The sequence below is a fragment of the Siniperca chuatsi genome, linkage group LG21 (genome assembly GCF_020085105.1).
Source record: "Siniperca chuatsi isolate FFG_IHB_CAS linkage group LG21, ASM2008510v1, whole genome shotgun sequence".
Lineage (NCBI taxonomy): Eukaryota > Metazoa > Chordata > Actinopteri > Centrarchiformes > Sinipercidae > Siniperca > Siniperca chuatsi.
In genome coordinates this window covers 16,434,753-16,460,906 of record NC_058062.1, presented here as the reverse complement: position 1 = coordinate 16,460,906, position 26,154 = coordinate 16,434,753, and the positions used below count along the sequence as shown (strand labels likewise).

The 26,154-nt window shown below is 39.9% G+C and overlaps 2 protein-coding genes across 2 annotated transcripts; one reads left to right on the top strand and one right to left on the bottom strand.

The window, feature by feature from the left end:
- Positions 1-61: 61 nt before the first annotated feature.
- LOC122869137 lies at positions 62-4,337 on the top strand. Its single transcript, XM_044181805.1, has 3 exons — positions 62-856; positions 1,351-1,533; positions 3,404-4,337. Exons 1-3 carry the CDS (start codon positions 751-753, stop codon positions 3,724-3,726), a joined length of 612 nt encoding a protein of 203 aa, XP_044037740.1. The 5' UTR covers positions 62-750; the 3' UTR covers positions 3,727-4,337.
- gucy2ca (guanylate cyclase 2Ca) lies at positions 4,288-25,934 on the bottom strand. Its single transcript, XM_044181803.1, has 27 exons — positions 25,233-25,934; positions 23,549-23,661; positions 22,551-22,618; positions 22,245-22,466; positions 22,030-22,148; positions 17,781-17,880; positions 17,499-17,610; positions 17,255-17,399; positions 15,770-15,855; positions 15,573-15,690; positions 14,438-14,519; positions 12,951-13,044; positions 12,478-12,540; positions 12,290-12,361; positions 11,496-11,600; positions 10,530-10,616; positions 10,050-10,182; positions 9,819-9,956; positions 9,381-9,469; positions 9,145-9,236; positions 8,444-8,602; positions 7,419-7,611; positions 7,092-7,266; positions 6,131-6,229; positions 5,935-6,029; positions 5,728-5,804; positions 4,288-5,282 (listed from the first exon to the last, which is right to left on the bottom strand). Exons 1-27 carry the CDS (start codon positions 25,435-25,437, stop codon positions 5,081-5,083), a joined length of 3,243 nt encoding a protein of 1,080 aa, XP_044037738.1. The 5' UTR covers positions 25,438-25,934; the 3' UTR covers positions 4,288-5,080.
- Positions 25,935-26,154: the final 220 nt, after the last annotated feature.

Genomic DNA, 26,154 nt, shown 5'->3' with positions numbered 1-26,154 from the left:
GCTGATCAAGATTCACGACCCAGCTTGTTGTGCATTCAGGCAATATTATTATTCCCACTTGAAAAATGTCATCACTTACTTCACTGAAGAGTTTCTGGCGAAGCCTGCTGCTGTTAATAACAAGAAGCTATGGAGAAATCCTTGTCAGAAATGTTAGATAATGAGATGTTGTGGAGCCCCACAGCTGCCGCATGATATGATTTATTATGACAAATACTAGTATGTAGTTTATGAAAACTTGTGATGCATTACATGGAAGAGAGAGACTTGATGTTTTAGAAGCCTGTGGTCTCAGTAGTGAATTAGAGATGGAGATGTTGCTGTCAGCAGTCATGATGGTAATCTATAAAACAACCAATTAACAGTTGTAATGAATCAATATCCTCAGCAATTAAACATGTGGACAAACAGTAAATTGATCATTGATTAACAGATTACCAGTCATACAATATTTAATCCAAACTAAGGAGCTTGAGGGTCTTTGTTTTTGAAACAGAAACACAGTAAGCTCTCTCTCTCTGCCCCCGGGGACACATGTAGTGATTCACTCTTTCCTATGAAATGGAGGAACTGAAACGTCTGTTAGACACTCTGCATTAATTTCATAAATCCTCCTGTCACGTCCCTCCTCTGTGTCTGACAGTTCTGTTTTCAGCTACATTTTTTTTTTTTTTTTTTGGTGTCACAACCACAAGTGTAGGGGAGGGTAACACAGCAGCAGGTCTCCACATTGTTCGTCCTGCTTCAGCCATGGCCAAGAAGGACTGTCCTGCTGGCAGCTATTGGGACAGCCTCGTCAACACCTGTATCGGCAGCAGCGAGACAGAAACCAGACCTGAACCTGAACCACCAACAGGTGAGTTTCACTGAACCTCTCTGACTTTTTTCTTCTAAATAAATCCTCCAAAGATTTATCATTTGTTCTGTCAAAGTCTGGTTTTAGTCTCAAAACCTCTATGAACTAGTCTTGGTTTTGGACCTAGTTTGACTTGACATCTCTTAGCCACTTCCTGGCTGTCTAAAACTTCAGACATGTTGTTTTCCACCTGACTTGCCTGTATTTATTTTCCCCTCTGTAATGCAAATGTTCAGGTGATTATGCCTGTGTTCAGCTGCTAATGGACTTAAAAATCTATGCACAGATTAGTCAAAAAACTACATTATGTAGTTGTCTGTTGAAGGGGGGAGGCACAGAGCTCTCGCATTAAGATAAATACCTCTGTTGATCTTAAATAAACTTTAGGTATTATTTTTAAAATTGTCAACAGACTCAGATTTGACTGACTTGGTCCTGACTGCAGCCATGCTCCTTTAGGAACTATTTACTGCTAATAAATCTGTTCCCCTCAGAGCCACCTGTGGCTGTTGTGGTCCAGCTGAGAGCCACGGCCCCCGCTGCGCAGGCCGACTTAGTGATGGTGCTGAGTCCGGCTCTGTGGATCTTTGTGGTGCTGGCCACACTGGGGTCCGTCTTGGCTCTGGCTCTCTGGTTTATCATATACAGACGACAGACCAGCCACAGCAGCACCTCAGGTAAGGACAACTGACATTGATGATTCATATGATTTTACTTGATCTTACTCAGTTTAATTCTTTTTGAATGAATTCTTCACATAAAGGCCAACATATCCCATGATCTTCAGCAGCTGAAAAGAGTCAGCAATGTCAGCATCGATGTTTAAACGCCTAAACTGGTTTAACTCCCCTTATAGAAGCAGCTGCTGCTAGTCATTTGTTAGTCATAGCATAGTCATATACAGATGGTCATATCAGATACTATAATGTGTCAGGTGAAGGAATGTATCACTTAAGTCCCAGAGATAATAATCTGAGAGATAATAATTCATCCTTCATGTCTTAAATGTTCCTTCAGTGATATTACGTTAAGACAACATTTAGTTTTTCAAATGTTCATCCAGCGGCGGCCATTTATTTTACTGTAAGCGGGGAATCTGGGATGCAGAGCGGGCATCTGAGAGTAGTGTGGAGGAAGTGGGGCTGCAGGCAGGCAGGTGATGAAGTGTGACGTTCATCACAGTAGAAACTCCACAGTTTCTGTTCTCTTCTTCTCAGGCGTCCCAAGGGTCAGCCCCGCTTTCTTACCAGCTATTCTGGTTTCAACACACATCCGTTGGTTAGGCAGGACGAATTCGGTCTCCGCATGACCTTGAAAACATAAACTGACAAAAAGACATGCAGAGAGGCACAAACAGCAGAATAGCTTGCACTCTGTCGTATAAGAGTGTATCATATTGTGTAAGAGTGTGGCCTTGTGCACACAGAGACATCATCTTTATTTACTTTGTGAAACATGCTGATACCCAGACAGTCAGTGACCAGCCTGCCTTTAAATACAGCAACTCCTTTGAATGGCCTTTGTGCTGATGAAAGCCTAGATCAGGCTGAAAAGCTTGAGCTCCTGTGCCTTATTTGATAAATATGCCAACATGATCATGACCATCATTTGAATCTTCTGGAAAGCAGCTCCTGTGCAGTGTTAACCCAGTTAAATAACAACAACAGGAATCTCAGGACTGAGGAGAAACTAGATTCACTTTATCAATAGCATGCTTTTGTCCTGACTGAGTAAATTGTCTGTCAATAGGCCTTTATCCACAAGACAACCAGGAATGTAAAAAACTATATCAGGAGTGTGGAGGTATTCAGCTTAGTCCACTTAATTGTTGTGAAACGCATCATTGTTTCACATGTGATATAATTCAGGAGTCTGATGCTCGTCTTATAATGTTTAAAAGTTTTTTTACACTAGACGACCAAATATATGTGAAAACAATGTCATTGCAAGGAAATCCTCTGATATAACACACACTCACACTCACACTCTCCCATTTGTAGCTGCCTTTAAATTAAGATCACTTGCTGGAAATAAATACAAGCATGTGAATGAGTTTCTTAAGAAGCATAATATAAAGATGGCTTGAAGACATTTATAGATATATATATGTATTCCTAAACTTAGATTTTCCATTTGTTGCCACGAGGCAAAGTTGGCAAAGTTAGACTACTTGTTAGGACAAAAAATACACAGTTTTTTTTTTTGAGGGGGTCTTGTTTTTTGAAGGGTGGGATGATCAATTCTTTGATTTATAGACCCCAATCTTTCAGTAGAGGGTTAAAATGTAGATTTACTGGATGTGTGTGGTTGCATGGCATTTGATGGTCATGTTTTATACTGTATTCTGTGTTATAGGACCACAATGCTTCCTTTTCTCTTAGTTTTCTTGACTAAAAATAAATGGTATCTGCAATTCATGTCAGAGTACTTCATCAGTACTTCAGTCTTAAGGAGATCCTATCACACAATATACTTCATTCAATTTGAGTATTCAGTGACATTTGAATATTCAGTGACGCACTCATGTTTCAGTTGTTTGTGTTGCAGAGGACCCAAAGCCACAACAGGAACCTCTTCAGAAAACAGAGCCACCTTCCAAAATCTACCCACCGCCTTCAGAGAGAAACGGTCATGCAGAGATGGTGCAGAGAGCCACAGGGGCCCCTTCACCCTGTCCTCACCTGCACCTGGGGGCCCAAACAGGCTTTAAGTGGGAGGAGGGCTTCACTGCTTGCAGGGATCACGCAAAGCATGCTGGGACAGAAGGGGGTGGAGGCCTGTCTGCATGCAGCACAATGAGGGAACACAGGGTCCCACTTCCTGCCACAGAGCTCGGTGGCACTGCGTTAGTTACAACGAAAACTATGTAGGGCTGTGTGTGTGTGTGTGTGTGTATGTGTGTACTTGTACATCCTACTTTGTGAGGACCAATTTGAGTTTTAGACCTTGGAGGTGAGGACATTTTTGGAAAGTGAAGACATTTTGGCAGGTCCTCACTTTTCGACAGACCTTCAAAGGGCTGTTTGAGGTTTCAGACTTGGTTTTAAGGATCAGGTTAGAATTAGGTTTAGGTCAGGGTTAGGGGCTGGGGAATATGCACTATGTCAATAAGGGTCCTCACAAGTATAGAAGTTCAAGTAAATGTGTGTGTTCTTAAAAAGTTTCCTCACTGCATGTACTCTGTGTGCTCAATGTGGTGAGTTTCCTCCCATTTTTTAATCCAAATTTTGGATATCTTTCTTTTCTACCATGTTTTTATGGTTTTTAAATATTTGAATTTTCTACAGCTGTTGTTTTATTTCTCTGCACTGTTTGAAGAAATGTGTTATGGTGTAGATTGGTGTCCAATAATACCATGTAAGACTGTGTATAGTTTAGTGTACTTTACTGCAAAGTGTTGTGAAAAGACAAAACAAAGAAACTGCTCTGAATCGTATGCCATGTTTCAAACATAATTTAATAAAACACAAAAACAAAATCATCACAGAAAAATTTCTGATGATCTGAAAACAAGGTAGCATTGTTGTGCTGTGAAAGAGAAATATTCTCAGATCTTTGCTATATTATGACAAGTGCTAGTAGTAGTTTTGGATATAGTTTCACTGTCTTTGCAGCAGTAAAGGCTATTTACATGGTAAATAATTTTGTCAAAGTTTCTCAATCAATGAGCTTCCTGCAGGCAACATCTAAAAGTAAAGTCAAGAAAAGTACATTCAATATCATCCCTCATTATCTGGATTCCTTTGGGAGAGAACTGACCATGTGGTTTCTTAATAAATCTCAAAGGAAGACTCTCACACTTAAATCCATTTAGTTGTGACTATGTGTGGTTTATCGTTGTCCACAGCACAGGAGGAGGCAAAGGTTGCCATGTATGTTACAAATTACAAGGCATGTGTCATTTAAACCCATGCCATTTTTATTTGAAACATTTAAAAAGAAATATCCACCTAAAACAGGTACAGGTACAATTAACAGCCATTATTTGTGGAAATTGAAAATGTCTGACTTTGGCGCCCCCGAGTGGTAGTATCAAAATAAACACTGTGGCAGACAGCAACTAATAAACTTCTGCTTGTTGCACTGCTGCTCTACAGTCACTCCACCCCCTGAATGAACAGAGCTGTCCGAAGTAACCCAGCAGTGCTGATTCAGACAGGTACAGACTATGACGCACTTCTACGACGTCTACTGGTATTTATTGTACGGGAAGCTCCTCTGTAATCACAGGTAGGTAGTGGGGTTGTCAGTGACAGCCAGGTGGAAGTACTCTGGTGGGCCGTCCCCCTGCAGGCTGCTGTTGGTCTCCCTCCGACGGACTTTGGTGGACAGGGTCTTTTCTAAGCCCTCGCTCCCGTCTCCACGCTTCTCCAGACTGGATACGATCATCTCCGCCAGGTCCTGCTGGAGCCGCTGGAAGTTCTCCCTGAGACAGTTACATGAGGATTATTTTGGATTATGGATGGAAATGTGGGAAGATGCAAAATGCCCAAAATTATGTTAATAATTACAAAGTGCCAAAGCCCTGTCAAGCTATTCCAATGTCTTTTTAACTTCAAAAACAATATATTAGGGTGGGTAATAATCACATGAACATGACTTTTTCTTTTATTAATATTAAAATACAGATCATATATACATATAGAAATGAATGTATGCATTACATTTATATGTATATAATATTTAAAGACATACTCCCTGATTTTGTTGCAGTCCCATCAAATCCCAACATTTCTACCAAGCTCACTGTTGTTTAGTAGCTGAAAACACTTTTGGGGGCCAGAGAGTGTATCTTTCAGCTTTATTAGACGTGTGACCTTAGTGTCAGTGTTCACTGTGTGTGGAGAAAATCTAGATAAGCCTTTACTCACGCTGTTGGTGGTGTCGGCAGGTTGTATTTTCCCCCAGTCACTCCTGTTAACCAGTATGTCATCTCTTTGCCTTTACCCTGTGGGTCAGGTACACATGGACACAGACACACACACACAGGAAATGAGAGTAGTAACCACTATCTGTACGCTTTACACTTGATGTAAATGCCTGGATAGATGAGTTCATAAAAAGCAAACCCAGCTAACCTTCAGGTACGTCTCTCCTCTTTTTTCATACTCAAACTTGCAGTCTGTCCTCTGCAGGATGTTGATGGTGGACTGGCTGACATGAATTCTCAGAGCTGGAAAGACGACATGAGAAAGAATCAGTCAACCCCTCAGCTCTCTTTAACGCTGAAGTGTGTGTGTGTGTGTGTGTGTGTGTGTGTGTGTTGTCTCTTACGCAGGCCCGTGGACTCCATGCGTGAAGCGGTGTTGACTGTATCTCCGAAAAGACAGTAGCGAGGCATCTTGTTCCCCACCACTCCTGCTGCACACGGTCCTGCACACAAACACACATCTTGTTTTTCATTTTCATCCCGTTAATTCTCTCCCATGTATCTCTTAGTGGCTCCTACATTTTTTAACTCCTCGCTTTTCTTATTTTCTCAGTTCTTACATTTGGTCATCTATTTCCCATGTTCTGCACAAAACATTTATGATCATTTATAACATCTATGACAATGAAAAAGTGGTTTGTGATTTATTTTTGGCTCATTTATATTATTCAGCCACTAGATATCTGTAACATGACAGGCAAGAAGAACAGAGTTATGAGCCTTTTTCTGGTTTGGACTTACTTTCACATATATAACTGGTACTATTGACGCGCTGCCTACAATTAGTAAATTCTGTGTTTTGAGTCTTTCCCACAGACGTGTGTGGACACGCTGTTCTCATTTACATTCAAGAAGAAAAAGGAAGGAAAATGGAAAATGTTGTGTGGGAGAAATGGGAAATAGATAAATGAGCTTGGATCGAGAAAACTGGAAAAGTGGGGAGTTAAAAAAATGAAAAGTAGTGATGAAATGTAGACTTTTGAAACATTTTATTAACTGCTTGGAAGCAAAGGGCATTTTGTTAATTATTCTACAAGCTGTTTAAATAGTCTACTCCATTTAGGTATTCATTTATACAATTGACTCATCTTTGTAAATTTGCCACTTCCATGGATACATATTATGTTGCCTTGACGACCATGTGAATGCTTCTTTTGAAATATGTTAGCTTCACTTCCATGTGACAAATAGAAGTAATGCATTTCTATTGCCATAAAATATACTAATGCAAAATTTTGAGGGAGGTTTATGGGCAAGAACAAGGATTACATTAAATAAGACAAAATCATTATGAATTTCTGTTACCTGAATGCACACCAATACGGATCCACAGAGGGATGCCAGGCAGGTGCTGCAACTGAAAAGTCCCTACAAATGCCAGGATGTCCAGGGCCATGTGGGCGATGTCCACCGCATGCCTGTTGCCGTTGCGTTTGGGCAAACCTGATGCAACCATGTACGCATCTCCAATTGTCTCAACCTGAGAGACAATGGATGAATATCTTTATTAATAAAAACATTATCTGTATTCAGTAAACACGGGAAAAAAATAAGAAAATAATCAGCCTTACATACCAATCTAACTCTAACTTCAACTGCTTCCAGGATTTAGGTTATAAAGGACTAAAGTACCTTGTAGACATCGTGGTGGTCAAGGATGCTGTCAAAGTTCTTGTAGATGTCGTTGAGCATGTCGACCACCTCCATGGGGGTGCTGTAGTGGCAGAGGGTGGTGAATCCCACAATGTCGCTGAAATAGATGCTCACCTCTTCAAACAGCTCTGGTTCCACTCTGCCCGTCTCCTTCAGTGAACGCACCACTGGGCTGAGGAGACACAGCGGGAATGGAAAATATTGAAGTGAACTGATGGCTTCTCATAAGATTAAAACTGCTGTCAGTTACATTTACGCTAAGGGAATATGACATGTACATGTACATGCAGATACAGCCTTGCCTTGAGCTGTAGGTCAGGCACTTGATGCCTCTACATGGCGGACAAGACAAAGACAGTTATTACCGAGGTTGAAGGAAAATGAGGAAAGTCAATGTTTTCAATAAATACATGCTGCTGAAAAACTGGAACGATTTCTAAACATCCCCTTTCAAAAAGCCTCCTGCTTCCAGGATTTATGAAATGGGATAAATACACAAGAGGCAATAGAGAAAATAAAAAACAGAGAAAGAAAAAAGAGAGGAAATAAAAACAGATATACATTAAAAATACAAGGCTATAAAGATATGTTCACCTGATAAAGTTTTTATGGAAACGTGTTAGCAAACAGTTGCCTATTTACGCATCCAGCTGATACAGAGCAACATTAGCATGCATTAAGAGTTATGTTCCAAGAGACCTGACAACTCTCCTTAAAGCTCTGTTTTCGTCTCCACTAACTACTGAGGGCCATACGGTATCTGGCTCTTTAGCTGCTTAATGCTCCACTATGTTAACCAGCTAGTCACGACCTTTGGTAGCATAGTGGGCTTATCAGCCATTTTTCACTGAAAACAGTTGCCTGCTGATGCTGCTGCTGAAAATTATGCTGGTGAAAGTTTGTCGGCCATATCACCAAAACAATCATCACAGTCATTTGATGCTTTGTAAAATAAAATAAAAAGATCAGTGCAGCTTTAAAACATGCCCCCAGTATAAACCTACCCAGGAAGAAGCATAAAGTTGAGGCGATCAGCTCTGTCTCTCTCAGCTTTGTACAAAGAGGTTCTCTCCTCCACCAGACGCTCCAGAGTCCTGGAGTACATCTGCAGGCGACGGATCAGGTTGTCCATGTATGTCTCAGTGGCTTGGTTGTGCAGGTTACTGTGTCAACATATATTACATTACTATCACTATTTATATAATTTAATGAATTAATCATCATGTAAGAGAATAGCGCAGCAGGAAGGATCTCGAGTGTACAGGAATGCATACACTATATGGCCAAAAGTATGTGGACATCCCTGTTTTTCAAAGTTTGGGCCGCTTAGTTCCAATTAATGGAAACCTTAATGCTACAGCATACAGTGATATTTTATTCCAGTTAAGTCAAGTATATTTGATTTACAGTATATAGCCCAAAATCACAAATTTTAGACAATAGTGTGCTTCTAACTCTGTGGCAACAGTTAGGAGGCTCTTTCCTGGTTCAACATGACATGCCCCTGTGTACAATGCCAGACCTAAAAAAGAAATGATTTCATCAGTTTGGTGTGGAAGAACTTGACTGGCCTGTATTACACATATAGGTTTAATGTTCTGGAGTCCACATATTTTGTTTTCGGGTGTCCACTTATATTTGGCCATGTAGTGTATAAGTGAAACGATTAAAGGTCTGCCTAAATGAATGTGTGGCGTTGACGTACCTGAAAATCTTACCCAGAGTTAACTCTATTCTCTTAAAATCTGGCCTCCGTTCTGGGTCTTCATCCCAGCAGTTTTTTATCAGCATGTACAGCTGTATGCACACACGGACAAAGAGAGAAAAAGAGGGAGGGAGTGTATGACCTTTATTTAACTTTGATGAGTCCAAGCAGCTTTACTTTATAAACCTTGAGTGTGTCACTGTAATGTCCTCCACAATGTTTGGTGGCTCTCTTACCTCGATCTCCTTCTCTGATGCACCGTCAAAGTTGAGGTCAGGTCTGAAGAAGTTTGTCCCAATGGGATACTGCACTCTGTAGATCTTCTCTGAGGGATGACATTAAGATAATAAAGGCGAGCAGAACTTAGAGCTGAGAATGATCGCTGAGTGTTCTGCATCAACGCCCCATCTTACTGTGAACTGTCTTGTACTGACACAGATTTTGTGCACAGAAAGTAATGACTCACAATTGATTGATTTTGTCATAACCATTCCACATATATTGTCACACAAACAACCCAGTTTTCTTAAGGAATTAATTATTCACACAAAAAGCTCCTTTTGAAATATAACAAAATGTTAATTTTCTCACATTTCATCAAAGAAGACAGAGAAAGTTTTGTTTGTTGTGTTGTTTATCGCAGTTTAGTGGCGTGCCAAATTATCCAGGCCTACCTGCAGGATTAGAGCAGAACTGTGTATAGAACGGGGTCCGCCTCATTACAATCTCATGAGCAATGATGGCATAGCTGTAGACATCGCCTTTTTGAGACACCCCATCTTTACGAAGATGCTCTGGGGCCGTCCACACGTCTGAGAGGAGAGGAGAGGGGAAGCTGAGTTGCTGGTGTTCTCAGTGTTTAGATCAATAATCAACCTCAATGATGAGGAAAAACTCAGTCTCACCTCTGCCTGGCCTCAGGATGGTGTGACAGCCAAAGTCAGTGATCTTGACCACCATGCGGTTGTCGACCACACAGTTTGTGGACTTGAGGCGACCATGGACGTCAATGTTACTGGAGTGGAGATAAGACATGCCCTGTAGAAGATATAAAGCAGGAGGACAGTAGTGAGCAAGATGGTTAATCCAGGAGAGTTGTTATTTGTTGTTTCATCCTACTCTCCTTGAAATGTACTGTAAGTGAGGTAAAATACATTGAGCAAACTGATTATTACCTTTAAAACATATAAAACACAATAAACCAGGCCATGTCGATTAGGAAAATACTGCGCAATTTACATAAATATCGCTTAAGAAAAATAAATCCTGAAATTAATTTTGTTTTCCTCTTTGGTCCTCCATATAAAACAGCTAAATGAACAAACAGTACAGTGCATGAATAAATGACCCACAAAAAACTTTAGTAACAAAAAAAAAACCAATACCTTGGCTATGTCATACATGACTGATATCTTAAACTCCATGTCCATGAAGGTTTCATCTGGGTAGGAGATCCTGTCATTCAGAATGTACTGGGGAAAAACATAAAGAAGTTCACTTTTACTATTCTGCTTACATGATGTACTCAGTTAATGGAACTGTGAAACACTTAAACACTAGTCTGTGTGTGCTCTTTAAACTGTGTGTCCGCGACTTATCAAATGAATGGTGAAGTCATTGTGAGCAGTGGAGAAATAAACCACCAAGTTTGTCTGTACTGTAGTCATGTAACAAGAAGCAAAGTCAGTACAACATTGCACCAGAAATGGTCATTGTCACATGCAGTGTGCGCACATGACATTTAACGTTATTTTTTTCCGAGTCAGGTTGACGTTAACTGGCAACAGGCATTTGTTTTCAAATAATACATTTGTTTTACAGTTGAATGCAGTGTGATTCACAATGCTGGTTAAAAAGGCTTTAAAATGCATTTAAAGGCAGATATTAAATAAACTACAGATGAAGATAAGAAGAAGAAGAAGATAAAAAAATAACAAAATAACAATTACTATTACAAAAAGAAAGCTCTCTATAGATCCATCTCAGTCAGTCAGGTTGTAAAATGTAAAAAGACAAAAAGCTATATAATTAGAAATCACTCAGAGAGCTTTTATACATCTACTGAGGCTGCAAAGTTCTACAAATGTGTTGTCTTAATAAAGTACATTTTTTGGGGGGGTTACATGTGCATTAAAATACACACAGTGATAAGACTGTCTTGGGACACATGTTCCAGTCAGTTAAGTCAGTGCCGTAGTTCATGATAAAATAGCTAAAAAGTTCAAAAAGGTCCTATCTGGCAATGTTAATAAAATTTGTGGATCTGCACAAAAAATGAATCACTTATTCCCATTGTCTGTGCAGGGAAAGTGCCAGGCAATGGGACTGTATGAGTGATGGTCTGCTCTTACCCTGAGGGAGCCCCTCTGACAGAGCTCAAACACCCCAAACACGCCGTACTCAAACTTCACCGTGCCGTAGAACTTGGTTAGGTTGTAGTAATCGATTCGCAGCAGCTGAAACATGAGAGGAGAGGAGGAAGTGACAGGAAGGGTCGGGAGGGACGGGGAGGTTGGACAGAAAGGGTTAAAAAAGGGTTGGGCAACATCACAAATGACAAGTACATGTTATCTCAAACCAGAGACATGGATGTGTTAAAAATGACGCATCCTATATATGATGTTAAAGAGGAAAATGCTCATTCATTCACATTCTTTTAATTGTGTCACTAAGACAAAGCTCAAAGTCTAATGCATTGGCAGGAAGATTCATTTCTTTATGTGCTAACAAAACCAGAAATAATTTTCATGGATGGGAAAATGCTAAACTGACAGAAAGTTAGAATGTGAAAATTTCAAACAAGTATAGCATCATCTATCTCCGTTGAAAATGATCTCGGGAAAGGCTTGTGTAAATTTAACATGAAAGAAAACTGAATGTGGAGCTGAAAGAGGAAAGAAAGGTGGAGGTAGGTCCACCAAAACTGCAATGTCAGTTCGAACTCCTTTAGGATACTGTACTGTTTTTGATGCTATTTCTGCTTCTTCAGGCAATAAACAGGAAAACACCACAAAAGAGGGACAGAAGGGATTATTTAAATGTACCCACAGTAACTTAAAGAGTGGAGTGGACAGTGTCCATGATATAACAGTCCAATTGCTCTAATGGTTTAAAAGCTCTGAGGAATAACACAGAGGTGTCTTACAGTGTTAAGCTCAATCCTCTGGTCCTCGGTGAAGTCTCCGTCCGCTTGCTGCAGCTCTTTCAAGATAACAGGCTGAAGAATACAGAGAAATAAGACAAACTCAAACACTGAGTGAAAATACACGATCATCTTTCTTTTTGTTCTTTTTACGACTAAATACTGATTTCTATCATTTGAAATGTTGGTACCTTCTTGTCATAGCAGCCTCTGTGACTGAAGTATGTGCTGTCCTTCCTCTTATCTTCATCAATCTGTTACACACACACACACACACACACTTATCTGAGTTCATGTCCTTGTCTTAATGGATACGATCTCATCAAATTTCAAGTGCACATCATGTAAAAGAAAGCCTGACGGATGCCAGACAAAGGTTTATGACGAAACTGACAACGTGCTGGAGTTCAGTACTCTTTTTTTTTTTTTACATAATTTCATTTTTTTTCCTACTCACCTCATCAGGTGAGTATTAGACAACACTTAATTTGAAGTTCTTATCTAATATAATTTCATGTTTTTACCTCACCTGATTCTCTCATATCATGATCATCTTGTCTCATTTTGTCGTGTCTCATATAGCTGCTTCTTTACCAGCCCTCAGAGAAAAGTTGAGATTTCTAATCTAACATGTAGGAAACTGGTGATTGATCAGGCTGTTTACCTTCAGAGAGACCTCCCTCTCATCCAGCGGACCAATCAGATGCGGGTTGATGTGAGACCACTTCTTCTGCATAAGACGCTCTTTCCTGTTCTGCCTAACATCATACACACACACATACAGTGAGTACATACATAATGAGATAAACAGCGCGTATTTGTGGGATAACTTTCTTGCTTTCAGAGTGCGCCCAATCACCTCACAGCTATGTATGACACACTGACTGTGGAAAATATTTTCCTGTTAATCATCATTGATATAGACATATATAGACAATCAAGTTCAATAATCATTCAGGTTGTGTTGCTCAGTGAAAGCACCGGCCTGCTTGTACTGCACCTACCTTCCTGTGGAAGGGTGCCCATTGTATGGAGAAGCTCTCTGCCTCTCCCGTGCAATGGCACTCCTAATTGCGTATACACTCTGGAGCACACAGGGCCGAGTGACCTTCCCCTTCCCTGTGTTTGTAGTGCATGAATTAGCTCACTCTTTGGTCGAACTAATATGTTTCCTGATTAATACATATAGTGTTGTAACAAAACCTTAATTTTTTAGATATTTTAGAGCGTACTATAGATTATAATAAGTGTCAACAGTTGATGGACATAGAAGAAAATGTGCATGCTCTCTGAACACATGTAATGGCAACTGCTGTGGGCTTTGATGTGTTTTACCAAAGTTCGGAGGGTGCTTGTTTATTGCAGAGTTATGATGTGCTCCATTTAAATCAAAGACACATTGAATTTATGATCCAGAAACAACACACGAAAGTTTGTATTTCATTGAACAGAGCCTGGGAAGTTTTGTGTTAAACTCTTTCTGTCTAATTAAAAGACAGAAAAGATGTTCTTCCCAGGAGTCACAGCTCTCTGCCCGGATCCTCCTGTTTTAGTTTTCTTATCATTCTTATCCTTATCTTTATCCAGTTTATTCAAGGACAGTTGAGGTAATCATGGTTTTGTGTTTTTAATCAGAAGTTTCTTTATATAATGGCGCCCCCAGCGGGTAAAAGCATAATGGCACAATAATTCATAACCAATCAGAGACTGTCAATGAGTGGACCAACAGGGAACATCCCAACATCCCGCCGGGAGGAGCATGTTTTGAAAATATAAGTGAATGCACAACTGAGCCTGTTCAGTTGCTTTATGAACCAACTCGTTTTACATGTACTTTGTTTTGATATTACAGTAAAATCTATATTGCATTGGACTCTATTCAACTCAAGTGTTTTATTGAAGAAGAATTAAACAGTGTGTGAGAGGACCTGAACACATCTGGCCCAGCTGAAGGGGTTTTCCCCCACATGACCAAATGTGAATATGGAGGGAGAGGTGTTTCCTCTGGTCTTTAGGTTTCCTGAGCTTCAATTAAAACCGCCACAGACAATTTAAACTCTAGTCAGAACCATCTCAAAATCAGCTTTACTGATGCTAATAATTCTACATGTTGCACGTGTGATAAAGCTATGAAATCTGTGTGCTGTTTACCTGTAGAAGATGAGAGCGATGGCTGTCACCACGACAACACTGAGACTTAGAACGATCACAATCACATCCTGCATACTGAAGCCTGGAAGCACACACAAACACACACACGGCGGCATTGACCAAAAAAGCATTAACAGCCTTTTCTGGAATAATGACCATTAAATAAATCACACTATATTTCTAAATCATATCTTCAGACTTAAAGGATGTTTGGAAGCCCTGACCTCTTCACCACCCTTAGTTGCACACGTAAACGTGATTACATCGCGCCCATTTTGGCCTCTCTGCATTAGCTTCCAGTTCGTTTTAGAATGGATTTTAAGATCTTATTGTTTGTTTAGTCGTTAAATGGGTTGGCGCCTCATTACTTCGCTGATCTTTTATCTTTGTACACACCTCAAGATCACTGAGGTCTGCTGACCCGATGCTTTTGGTTGTCCCAAGGTACAGATTAAAGCACAGGGGAGATCAGGCCTTTACTATCGCTGGTCCTAAATTATGGAACATCCTACCCCTCCACATCAGGACCCATTTTTATTATTTGGCTTTTAAATCAGAGTTTTAACATTTTGGATTCTATTTTTCAAAGCGCCTTTCTACTGTTGGTAGAAAGAAAAAAGTTCCTACATGAAACTGCTTACAACAAAGTCTGTGGATTATCTTGAGTAACCGGGTCATGACTTCTGGAAAGAGACATTGCTGCTGAGTTTTTCAAATAAATTTTTTTGGCGCTTTGAGCACCACAAGCCGAGTGCCATACAGTCCCATTATATTCAAAATATTCAGACATCTCTACAGCAATATCCAAAACAATCTAGATTGATAAATAGCCCTACAGGTAATGGGGAAAATGTTTATTTTTGATTTTGGGGTGAACTGTCCCTTTAAACGTGCTTATAATTAAACTTGACTTTACAAATGATGTCTTGTGTGATCTCTATGCCAAAGTTTTTCGACCTTGTGTCAGAGACTCTACATGGAGTTGCTTGAAATCTCAAACACTCACACAAACAAAAACTATGCTGTGAGGTCATGACACGATTGGGAGTCACAGACCAGAGAGAACTTTACTGTGCTGTACAGTGTTAACAATCTTCAGGCTACAGTGAAGCATCAGTGTGAATGTGTGTATTACCGTCTGAATTTTCTGGCACGTCAGAAGGCAGGTGATTCCCTTTCCAGTGCAGGGCGGGGTTTGTGTGTATCTCTATGGTTTTATTTTGCGATGTGTCAAACACAAGCAGGGTTTCATACTGGAGAGAGACAGAGGCAAAGTATAAAACCAAATGCTCACATTGACTGTGCTGACTGCTGAATGGACAGTAGTCTCACCTTGCCAGTGACAGCTGATGTGTAAATCATTGAGAAGTTTACATCTCTGTCACCGTACTTATCGAGCACATAGTGTCCTCCCATACCTGCTGGAAGCAAACACACACACACAACAAAGAAAGCATTTTTGATTTCCTGGAAATGGAATTGTTACAGTTTGATGCATTTTAATTGGATGAGCTATAAAATGTTTACTGTGGAATGAGTCAAAAAGGCTAAGAAACAATGAGTTGCTTTGGATTTGAAAATTATGAAAAAGCTAAGATTAATAAAACATGACATAGTCAAGTCAAGTAGACTTGCGATTATCATTATCATTATTAATTAATCTGCTATTTTCTTGGTTGATCGATTAATTGTTTGGTCTATTAAAGAAAGTCCAAGGTGACCTTTTCAAATAGCTTTTTATGCCTGACAAACAGTCGAGCAACCCCAAAGATATTCAGTTTACCATGGTGTAAGACAAGGAAAAAGCAGCAAATCTTAATTTCTTTCATTTTTGAAAATAACTTAATAACTTGATTATTAAAACACTTGCCAATCGAATAAATTAACCGACTAATCTAACTACAAGCATTATAACAATTTTACAGTATTGCGGTTGCAAGCAGGGAGCATTTTGGAAACCCTGGTGGTGCCTTAAAGGATGTTCAACACCAAGGATTTGAGAGTTGCCTTCCGAAACAAGCAATGTTGTCCGAAAATCAAACCCAGAGAACAAACAATAAGCGATCCTGAATGCTGTGAAAACGACCCATTGCCAGACCTGCACCCTGTTACTATCACGATGGCAACCAAGGCAAAGTTCAAGGGTTGGCGCATCCTCGTACACAGGTACAGAAGAGTTTTCAAATCAGATCATGAATGCATTACCAGGCAACAATAAAACTAACCATAAAACAAAGGCAAGTAAATGTTCACTCTGATGTGATGCTCTCTGTAAGTTGATTTTCATATTATACTGAACTGTACTGGGGCCAATGTTTCCTTGGAGGAGAGGAAAACAATGTTATATTATGCTTTGAAAACGATCGATAGTAACTGACAGCATTTGCAATTTAAATATGTATGCAAAACCACCAAATAGTTTTTCCAACACAGAACTCTGTGAATTCATCGAAGGTACGAACAAATTAACTATAAATATTACAATTTCCATGACTGGTGGCTTTGTCTAATACAGAAACAAAGCTACAACAAAACAAACAATACCCACTGTGTTTGCCTGTCTTGTGCTCTGATGTGTTTTCTTGCTGCAGTTAGACAGGTCATTGCTCTAACCTGTAACATTTGTGTTGGAGTATAAAAGAACTGTTTTACCAAGCAGTCCTTGGTTTTGGTTGCCTGATCCATCACTACACCCTCACCCATGCAGGCTGCGCCCTCCTCACCTATAACACCTTATGATGTCTGGGTTTGCTTATTCTTTTGCACTGAAATTCTGCCTCCCATTGTGTTTGGTAACCCTGAGTTGTTCATACGCACCGTCAAAGGAGATGTTTCCAAATGGGTTTTCACTCAGAGGCACATCATAGGATCCCTTTTGACGTCGCTGACTGAGTAGCCTCTCTCTAAGCACTTTGCCAAACAGCAGCGCCCCATCATGATACCCAGCCACATAGTCATTTATCTGCCCATTAGATAGACAAAAAGAGTCTAAGAGTTATGCAAGACCTGTTTGTCTACACACTCTACACAGTCTTGTTTGGGTGTTTGAGTTACTGCTCACCGTGTTGTTGTATGTTGAGTTTGAGCCAATGATGTAGTTCCTCTGTGGCAGAGTGATCACCAGTACGTCCTGCATATCCTTACTGGATGTTGTGTTGCCATAATACTCAGGGCTGGAGGAAGGTAAAGGGTGTCACTGTGAACACCGTTGCTTCTACACATTCAAAATGTCACATCTCAGGTTTTACAGTATATTCTGATTTCTCGTTTTACACCAAAAAGACTCATAAAACTTCAAGCTTACACTGTATGGACAAAATGGTAAAATCCTAGACAGGCTTACTTGTAAATATCGAGGAGAATGAACATGATGTCCTCATGAATCTGGCCCACCTTCTCCTTTATTGAAACAATGTCATCAGGGCTCCCACATAGGATGAAAACTGAAATAAATAAATCAGTTTCACCATAACAGGAAAGGTAATGTTTGAGCTGTACTGTACATTTAACACAACTGTTTTCAAGCACTGGTTACAGTATATTACAAATTGACTTTCCGTGCTGGAGCTACAAGAGTCTACAGCCATAGCAGCTCTGTGAGGCTGTGGTTTGAGCTGGATTCTAACATCATGCTGACAATGATAATGACAATGCCAAAACAATGCTAAGCAGGTATAATGTTCACCATTTTAGTTTAGTTAGTTTTAGCGTGTTAGCATGCTGTTGGTTGTATTGATGTGTATGTGCAAGTATTGGACAAACTGAAATTTTGACCTGATGATGGAGCTAGTTAAAGCTAGGGTATTTAATGTATTTCAGAAGCATTTTTTGTTATATTTGTTGACATTCCCTTTACATCCTGACAGCAATCAATAAATCAAATGCTCTGAATCGGCATGAATGAAATGATTGGCTGGCCTACCTACCTGCCCACCTGCGCGCACCAATGTGTTTTGGGGGAGTGGCTTTGGAGGGAGGCTTGAAGGGAGGGGGGGTGGGATGTTATCGGTTGAATACTTTTAAAATCTATAGCTGTCTCTTTAAAGTTAAGGGACAACCAAAGTTAATCAAATTCTTCCTGAGTGGGACATTTAAGTCCATATCAAATTTCATATCAATCCATTCAAAAGTTGTCAAGACATTTCATTCAAAACCAGAAATGTCAACCTCATAGTGGCGCTAAAGGAAAAGTCAGGGGATTACCAAAGTCAGTAAGATTTATCCTTTGGGAACCATGAATGTCTGTACAAAATTTGATTGCAATCCATTCAATAGTTGTTGAGATATTTCAGTCTGGACTAAAGTGGTGGACACACCAACAGACCAATATTGCCATTGCTAGAGCCATGCAGTACATTTTTTAAGATGGCTCTTCTGAATGTAAGATCCCTCTCTAACAAAACGTTTATTTTAAATGACTTTATCTCTTCCACTGAGTTAGACTTTATGTTTTTAACTGAATCCTGGCTACATCCTGGTGATCACAGTCAGCTGGCTGAATTGTGCCCTCCTGATTATGACTGCTTTAGTTGCCCTAGGGTCTGTGGTCGAGGTGGGGGCCTTGTTACTGTCTATAGGAAGCATTTTAAGTGTGACCTCATAGCTTGCAATGATTTTTCCTCCTTTGAAGTGCTCATGTTTAAACTTGGTGGCCCCCTCCCAGTCATATTTGCTATTATATATCGCCCCCCTAAACCAGCTGGCTCCTTCTTGTTGGAACTCCCTGAGTTTTTATCCAGTCTTGTGTTAAATTATGATAGAATTGTTCTTTGTGGTGACTTTAATATTCACGTTGATGACTCCTCTAATGCCCTTGCTGCTGATTTTTTAAATATCACTAACTCTTTCAACTTACAACAACATGTGTCTGGCCAAACTCATTCCCGTGGCCACACCTTAGACCTAGTCTTTAAAAGTCTTTACTTTGGGCCTGAAAACCCCATCTGTGGAAACCAGGGACATGTTTGTATCTGATCACCTATGCATTGTTTTTAACTGTGAATTAGAGGCTGCCAGTTCTGTCTTATCCCACTCTAAGTACACACGCGTCCTTAATGAGCATAGTGCCTCAAAATTCTGTACACGGTTCAATCCTCCGGGCAGTGTGTTTCCCGATTCCTCCAACACCAACGATTTGGTTGATTATTTTAACTACCAGTGTTCTTCAACATTAGATCTCATAGCTCCTCTTAAAAATAGACAAAACTCAAAGACTAGAAAACAGCCATGGTTAAATGACAGTATTCGAAGCTGTAAAAAGAATTGCAGAAGAGCAGAACGCAGATGGAAGAAATCACGTCTCCAGGTCCACTTTGTGGCCATGAAAGAGTTATTACGCCTTTATAATAGGATGGTGAAGGATGCAAGAACATGCCATTTCTCTGCACTTATCTCTGCCCATCAGCACAACCCCAGATTCCTGTTTAAGACTGTGGATCAGTTAGTTAACCCTGCCTCTCCTTGTGCCCCTGCTGAGTGTGATGCTGATTGTGAAAAGTTTCTTTTGCACTTTGCTGGTAAGGTGGAGTTAATAAGATCTGATATCACCCCAATCCTGCCTTTTTAGATGTGGATCACCCGCTCAGGGATTCTTTGAGCAATTTTTCTGCTGTTACTCTGCCCGAACTCGCAGACATCATGTCTCTTATGAGAGTATCCTCCAGCCCTCTGGACAAAATCCCAACTAGGTTTCTATTGGAAGTTATGGATTGTATTGCGCCCCTTTACAAATTATTTTTAACAGCTCGCTGTCTACTGGCTGTGTCCCTGATTTCTTTAAAACAGCTTGTGTCCAGCCAGTCTTAAAAAACCTGGGCTTGATCCCACCCTCCTGGATAACTACCGCCCAATTTCCAAATTGCCTTTTATTTGAAGATTCTCGAAAAACTTGTATCTAAGCAGCTCCTTGCTGCTGTGGAAAACAATAATACCTTTGAAAAGTTCCAATCTGGCTTTCGTCAACACCACAGCACTGAGACAGCCCTTCTCAAAATCACTAATGACCTTTTAATGAATGCAGACGCAGGCATGTGTTCAATTCTTGTGCTGTTGGACATAAGTGCTGCCTTTGATACAATTGATCATGGCATTCTTTTAGACAGACTGAGGCACTGGGTGGGCATATCTGGAACTGCACTAGACTGGTTCGCATCTTATCTGTCCAATAGGAAATTCTGTGTTAGCATTAATAACTTCAAGTCATCCTTTTCCCATATCAAGTATGGTGTGCCTCAAGGTTCAATTCTGGGACCAATATTGTTCTCCTTATACATGCTTCCCTTGGGTGATGTAATCCGCAGACATGGTATTTCTTTTCATTGTTATGCGGATGACACACAGTTGTACCTCCCTGTCAAGCCCACTGACCTTAGTACGCTGAGTTCTCTGCAGGACTGCCTGTCTGACATAAAAATTGGATGTCGATAAATTTTCTTCAGCTCAACTCAAATAAAACTGAAATCCTTGTTATTGGGCCCCAAGACATCACTAAACAAATACTGCCATCCACTGGTAACCTGTCACAACATATCAAGCCTGTTGCACGAAATCTTGGTGTCCTGTTTGATAGCAATTTATGTTTTGAGCAACATATCACTAAGCTTGTCCAATCATGTTTCTATCACCTCAGAAACATTGCAAAAATACGATCTATTTTAAATCTTAGTGATGCAGAAACTGTTGTGCATGCTTTTATCTCCTCACGCCTTGATTATTGTAACAGCCTGTTCACTTGTCTTAATCAAAAGCTCTGACACGACTGCAGACTGTACAAAACTCAGCTGCTAGGCTGTTAACCAGGACCAAGAAGTATGACCACATAACACCGGTTTTAGCCTCTTTACACTGGCTCCCTGTTGGTTTTAGGATTGATTTTAAGATCTTGTTGATTACTTTTAAGGCTCTTCATGGCCTGGCCCCAGATTATATTTTAGACCTTGTAATCCCTTATGAACCTTCACGTAGTTTGAGATCTTCGGGCAGGGGTCTCCTGTCTGTTCCTGAGTCCAGGATGAAAACTAAAGGGGACAGAGCTTTTGCTATCAGGGCCCCGAGGCTCTGGAACAACTTGCCCGAAGAAATTAGGTTGTCTGAGTCAGTGTCTTCGTTTAAATCTCGTCTCAAAACACATTTTTATCTGAAAGCATATCCTGATTTTACGTGAACTGGCTGTTTATTTTACTGTTTATTTTATTGCTTTTCTGTATTTCATGTGTTTTATTTCTTTATATTTCGTCATTCACAGTGTTATTTTATTTTTCTTGTTGTGAAGCACTTTGTACTTTGTTTTGATAAGTGCTCTATAAGTAAAGTTTTATTATTATTATTATTATTACATTTTTAGTACTTAAATATCTAAATAAATATCCACTCCTTATTTTACATTCTGAATTTTTTTCCTGTTCACCCCATGCATGCTAATATCGTGACTGTTCTGATTAGATAGTTCACTCATCTCTAGTGTAGATATTAGATGATGTTTTTCAGGTTTGAGGTTATTTGGTCGGTCAAGCTTTGTTGGAGGAATGACACAGCTCAGGAAGAAATGCTTAGTGCATTGAGATGTAACTCAAACAAACTCAAACAATACCCACTGTTGCTGTATCTGTTCTTATCAGTAAGGGCATTCGTCAGCTCTTCCTCCCCACGCAGCATCTCTCTCTTTGTCCTTGTGGCAAAGTTGGCAGAGGGTGCTTCTAATGCGTTGATGTACCTGTGGCAAAAGCAAGAAGATAAAACAAAAAAGTGGCACATGCTGGAACACTGAATGACGCTAAAGAGGTCACTTGGGTGAACTGTGTTGTCTCACCAGAAGCAGTCCTCAGTTGCGTTGCTGGACTTCTTGTAGACATAGACCTGCTCCCATGAAGCACTCTTAAATGGCAAGGTTTCATTCATAAAGTTGAGGAATAAGTCTGAGATCTTGCGTGCCGGAGGCAGAATTCGGGTCAGTTTGGGCTTATAGTCACACGAGAGGCCGAAGCTCCCAGCAGAGATGATGGGAATGCTCAGATTCAGGCCAATTTCTTCACTGAGGCAGATAAGAGGGGGTGAAAAGTTATTAATCTGTCAGTAGTTTAGAGGTACATAATTAAAGAGAAATAGTAATACTCACTCCACTAACTGGAAGGTGGCATAAGTGCAGGAAGGCCCCAGCATGACACATCCAATTGTACCGCTATACTGCAGAAAGATACAAAAGCTGTAATTATTCTGTCATCACAGAGGCATTATAAGTGTGTCACTAACTGTGAAACACAGCACTACCACTGCCATGGTTCAGATATCATATTTATAGAGGAAACTGAACAGATTTTTTACAATAATATGTCTGGTCTGTGATTTCAGTGCCTTTGTGTAGTTATTTCATGATTAAGTGCTGCAGTTAAGCTTTTCCCCGACCTCTTTTCTAGTTCTACTTCGGTTTGTGATTTCCTACACTTCCCAGAATGTATGAATGAAAGAGTTTCCTAACAGTCGCACCTACTAGATGCTCAACATACAGCATCCTGTGGCTGCATTACATTTTGGTGTTTTCAGGCTGCTATTTTTGGAGATATTTGCATTCTACTACTACGACGGCAACCCCTACAATGGGGATTTTGTTGGTGCAAACTGGTGTGTCTGCAGAGATGCGGTTGATCATTGCCTGTGAGGCGCTGACAGCAAAAATTTACTTTTACCTTCTTATCCACCTTAGTAACTATCCTGGAAATGGTTTGACTACATGCCTCATTTATAATTTTACATTTAAGTGAGCCATGATAACCCCTGTCAACAATAGACATGTAACTGTGCCAGCTAAATGGTAATCTATTGAGACTAACAAACTACAAAAATGGAACTTGTTATTACTGTACACTGAGCCACAACATTTTATCACTTGGATCTTATCACTACTTACAGAAAAAACTATTTTACACTGAGATTTTAGAAATGACAGAGGACAAAGATAAAAGATTCAGGTCCTGGTTTCTCGTTCTCAGAGGCATCTCGAAGCCTCTCAGTGCCTTTTCGCCTAAAGCTGTGTTACCACAACACCTGTGATTAATTTGACGTAAAAGAAACACTTTGAAGACATCTCATCTTTTGACATCTTTTGACCACACTCACATGCAACGACTTGAGTATTGCCACTCCCTCACAGGTGCTGCTCCCACAGCCCTGCCGTTTGTACACAGTGGTGTCGAACCCATTGTAGTTAGCCGTCAAAGTGAAGTTTAAATCTTGGGTCATGGAAAGAAGATAAGAATTATTAATATCAAAAATGGACTCATTCATCTCTTTGGGCTGTTAAGATTAGATTAGACTGACTTTATCGCCCATTTGATTTCGCCCACAGAGAATTTAAAACAGTGCATTTATAGCAGCGGCAAAAAAAAAAGAATATTACATAGTTTCATTTGGTAATAAGATGACCAGTCTCTGACAAAATGATTGGCAGTAATAGTAAAGTTCATGTCGGATTATTAATGACGATAATGAGTCATCTTAACTATTTCTTACATAATAAAACACTGTCAAAGAATGAAGTCACATGTATGTTTGGTTGACAAGCAAAAATGGATTTAAAGCATTTGAGAAAAATCAGCTCATGCCAGTGGTTCCCAACTGTAGGTCAGGACCCCCCAAGCCCTCTCGTGATATATCTGAGGGGGTATTAAGGTGATTAAAGGTGCTGTATTTAGCTTTTTGTTGTATGAATAGTACACATTTGGATAGATCAATACTGTGGTCTTATTTCAGCAGCGTGGATGCTGCCAATAATAAACCAAACCTTTTAAAGGAATACTCTGGAAAGAAATCTTGTTTGCTGTCTTACCTGCATATAGATGAGAAGTTTAATATCAGTTTCATCTCTGTGTGTTCAGGAGAGAGAATCATCTGAGACGATTTTTAGCCTAGCTTAGCATAAACACTGAAGGTAGGTAGAAGCCTAGCCTCTACCAAAAGAGGAAAAATATGCCTTTCAGCAGCTCCAATACTGTCATATTTAGATGTTGTATCGTTTTAACTAAAGCCAGCCACGAGTATCTCCACCAACAATCTCCTATGGTTCATTCAGAGTTAGGAAAGTGTGCAGGACAGCTGATAATGACCAGTTTGGTGAGTTTGATACATCATAATGTTTTCTATCACATGTTAGTTACAAGAGATAAAATGCACCAATTAGACAAATAAACAGCATGGGATTCTTTTATGTGTATCAAACATGCTTTTTTGCTTCATTCATCTACCACAAGAACAACCACTACATATTCAGTAGGGTTGAGTATCAAACCAAACCTAGATACTTTTTGGTACTAACCACAATGTGGCCATTAGTACTGAGTATAGAAAACTGTACCAATACTGGCATTGAATGTCTGGTCAGAGTCTTAGTCTTTTTTACTTACTCTTTGATCAAAAGGTTCCTGATTTAAATCAAAAAATTTACAATTTAGTTCATTTTTATTTAGCTGACCGTGAAAGTTCTTTCTTGGCCTCAAAAACAGTAGTTTCTATTGTTTAGGCAAAGTTCTTGTACTGCTACTTGTGTTAACACAACATTTGACATTTAACATGTGAGAAGTTTAGTTTCTTTTGTTAAATGAAAAAAGGATCATATCAAAAATCATATCAGCACCAGTACTGAAGTATTTCAAAGGATACCCAGCCCTATGTCCCTGCCGAGCCCCCATATTCAAAATATTCTAGAAACACCACTGGCTGCATGTCTTTAAACAAGTTCAAAAATCTTGGGCTGATTGTGATTTTAAATTACATTTTAATTCTTTATCATCCTCAACATCCATACCATGTTTAATGTTTTCCTCCCTATCCTCTTTAATGGCTTGTTCCACGGCCGCCTTCACAAACGGCAGACTCCAGGCATAAGTGTTGTCCTCCAGCAGCACAACATTCATGGTGGCATTCAATGACAAACAGTCATCTATCATCTTGTCGCCGACCACCGTCATTATCAGCACTCCCAGGTAAAGTAAACTGTGTGAGCTGTACATTGTAATCCTTGAGACTTTTTCCACAGTTTCTACATGTCAAAAAATATCTAACTCTGTTCAGATAAACAGAAGGCTGAAGGCAGGTGTTTACATTCGTCCGCCTTATCCGATCCTCTCCATTGACGACATAAGTGCAAAAACAGAAGTTAATAGGGCTCTTTAGTGACTAAGCAGAAGTCACACTGTCTCTTAATTCACTGTCCAGCATCCAGATAAGAGAAGAAAATTAACTTTTGTCTAAGATCTTGTACCAAACCGCTTTTAGTAAATACAAAAGAAAATGTGGACTGAAAACAAGAAACGCAGTCTTCATACAAGTTGTTCCTCTTGTGTGTGGAAGCCGGAGATCAATAATACTCCACCTTGCTGGTCTACCTGTCCTCCATACGTTAATGAACAACTGTCAAGTGACAGTCGGTGCTCCAGCCAGAGGCAGGGCAGGAAAGACTCCCACACTCCATCTGGACTGACGACTCAGAAACGTCCTGGGATCATAATTCATCCTGTTTGTAAACATGACGTTTAGGCCCTCTACATTACATCTCCTGTCTGAATAACATCAAAGATTATCCCCAAACCTCCATTTCTGCAGTGACCAGTTTGTCCATAATGGTCTGAAGTAAGTGTGAGAATTAAACAGTATCTTTGCCGGCTGTTCATTTGACAATAGCAGATTAAGTGTAGTCATGACTTGTAGACTGAAACAAAAGAAACATA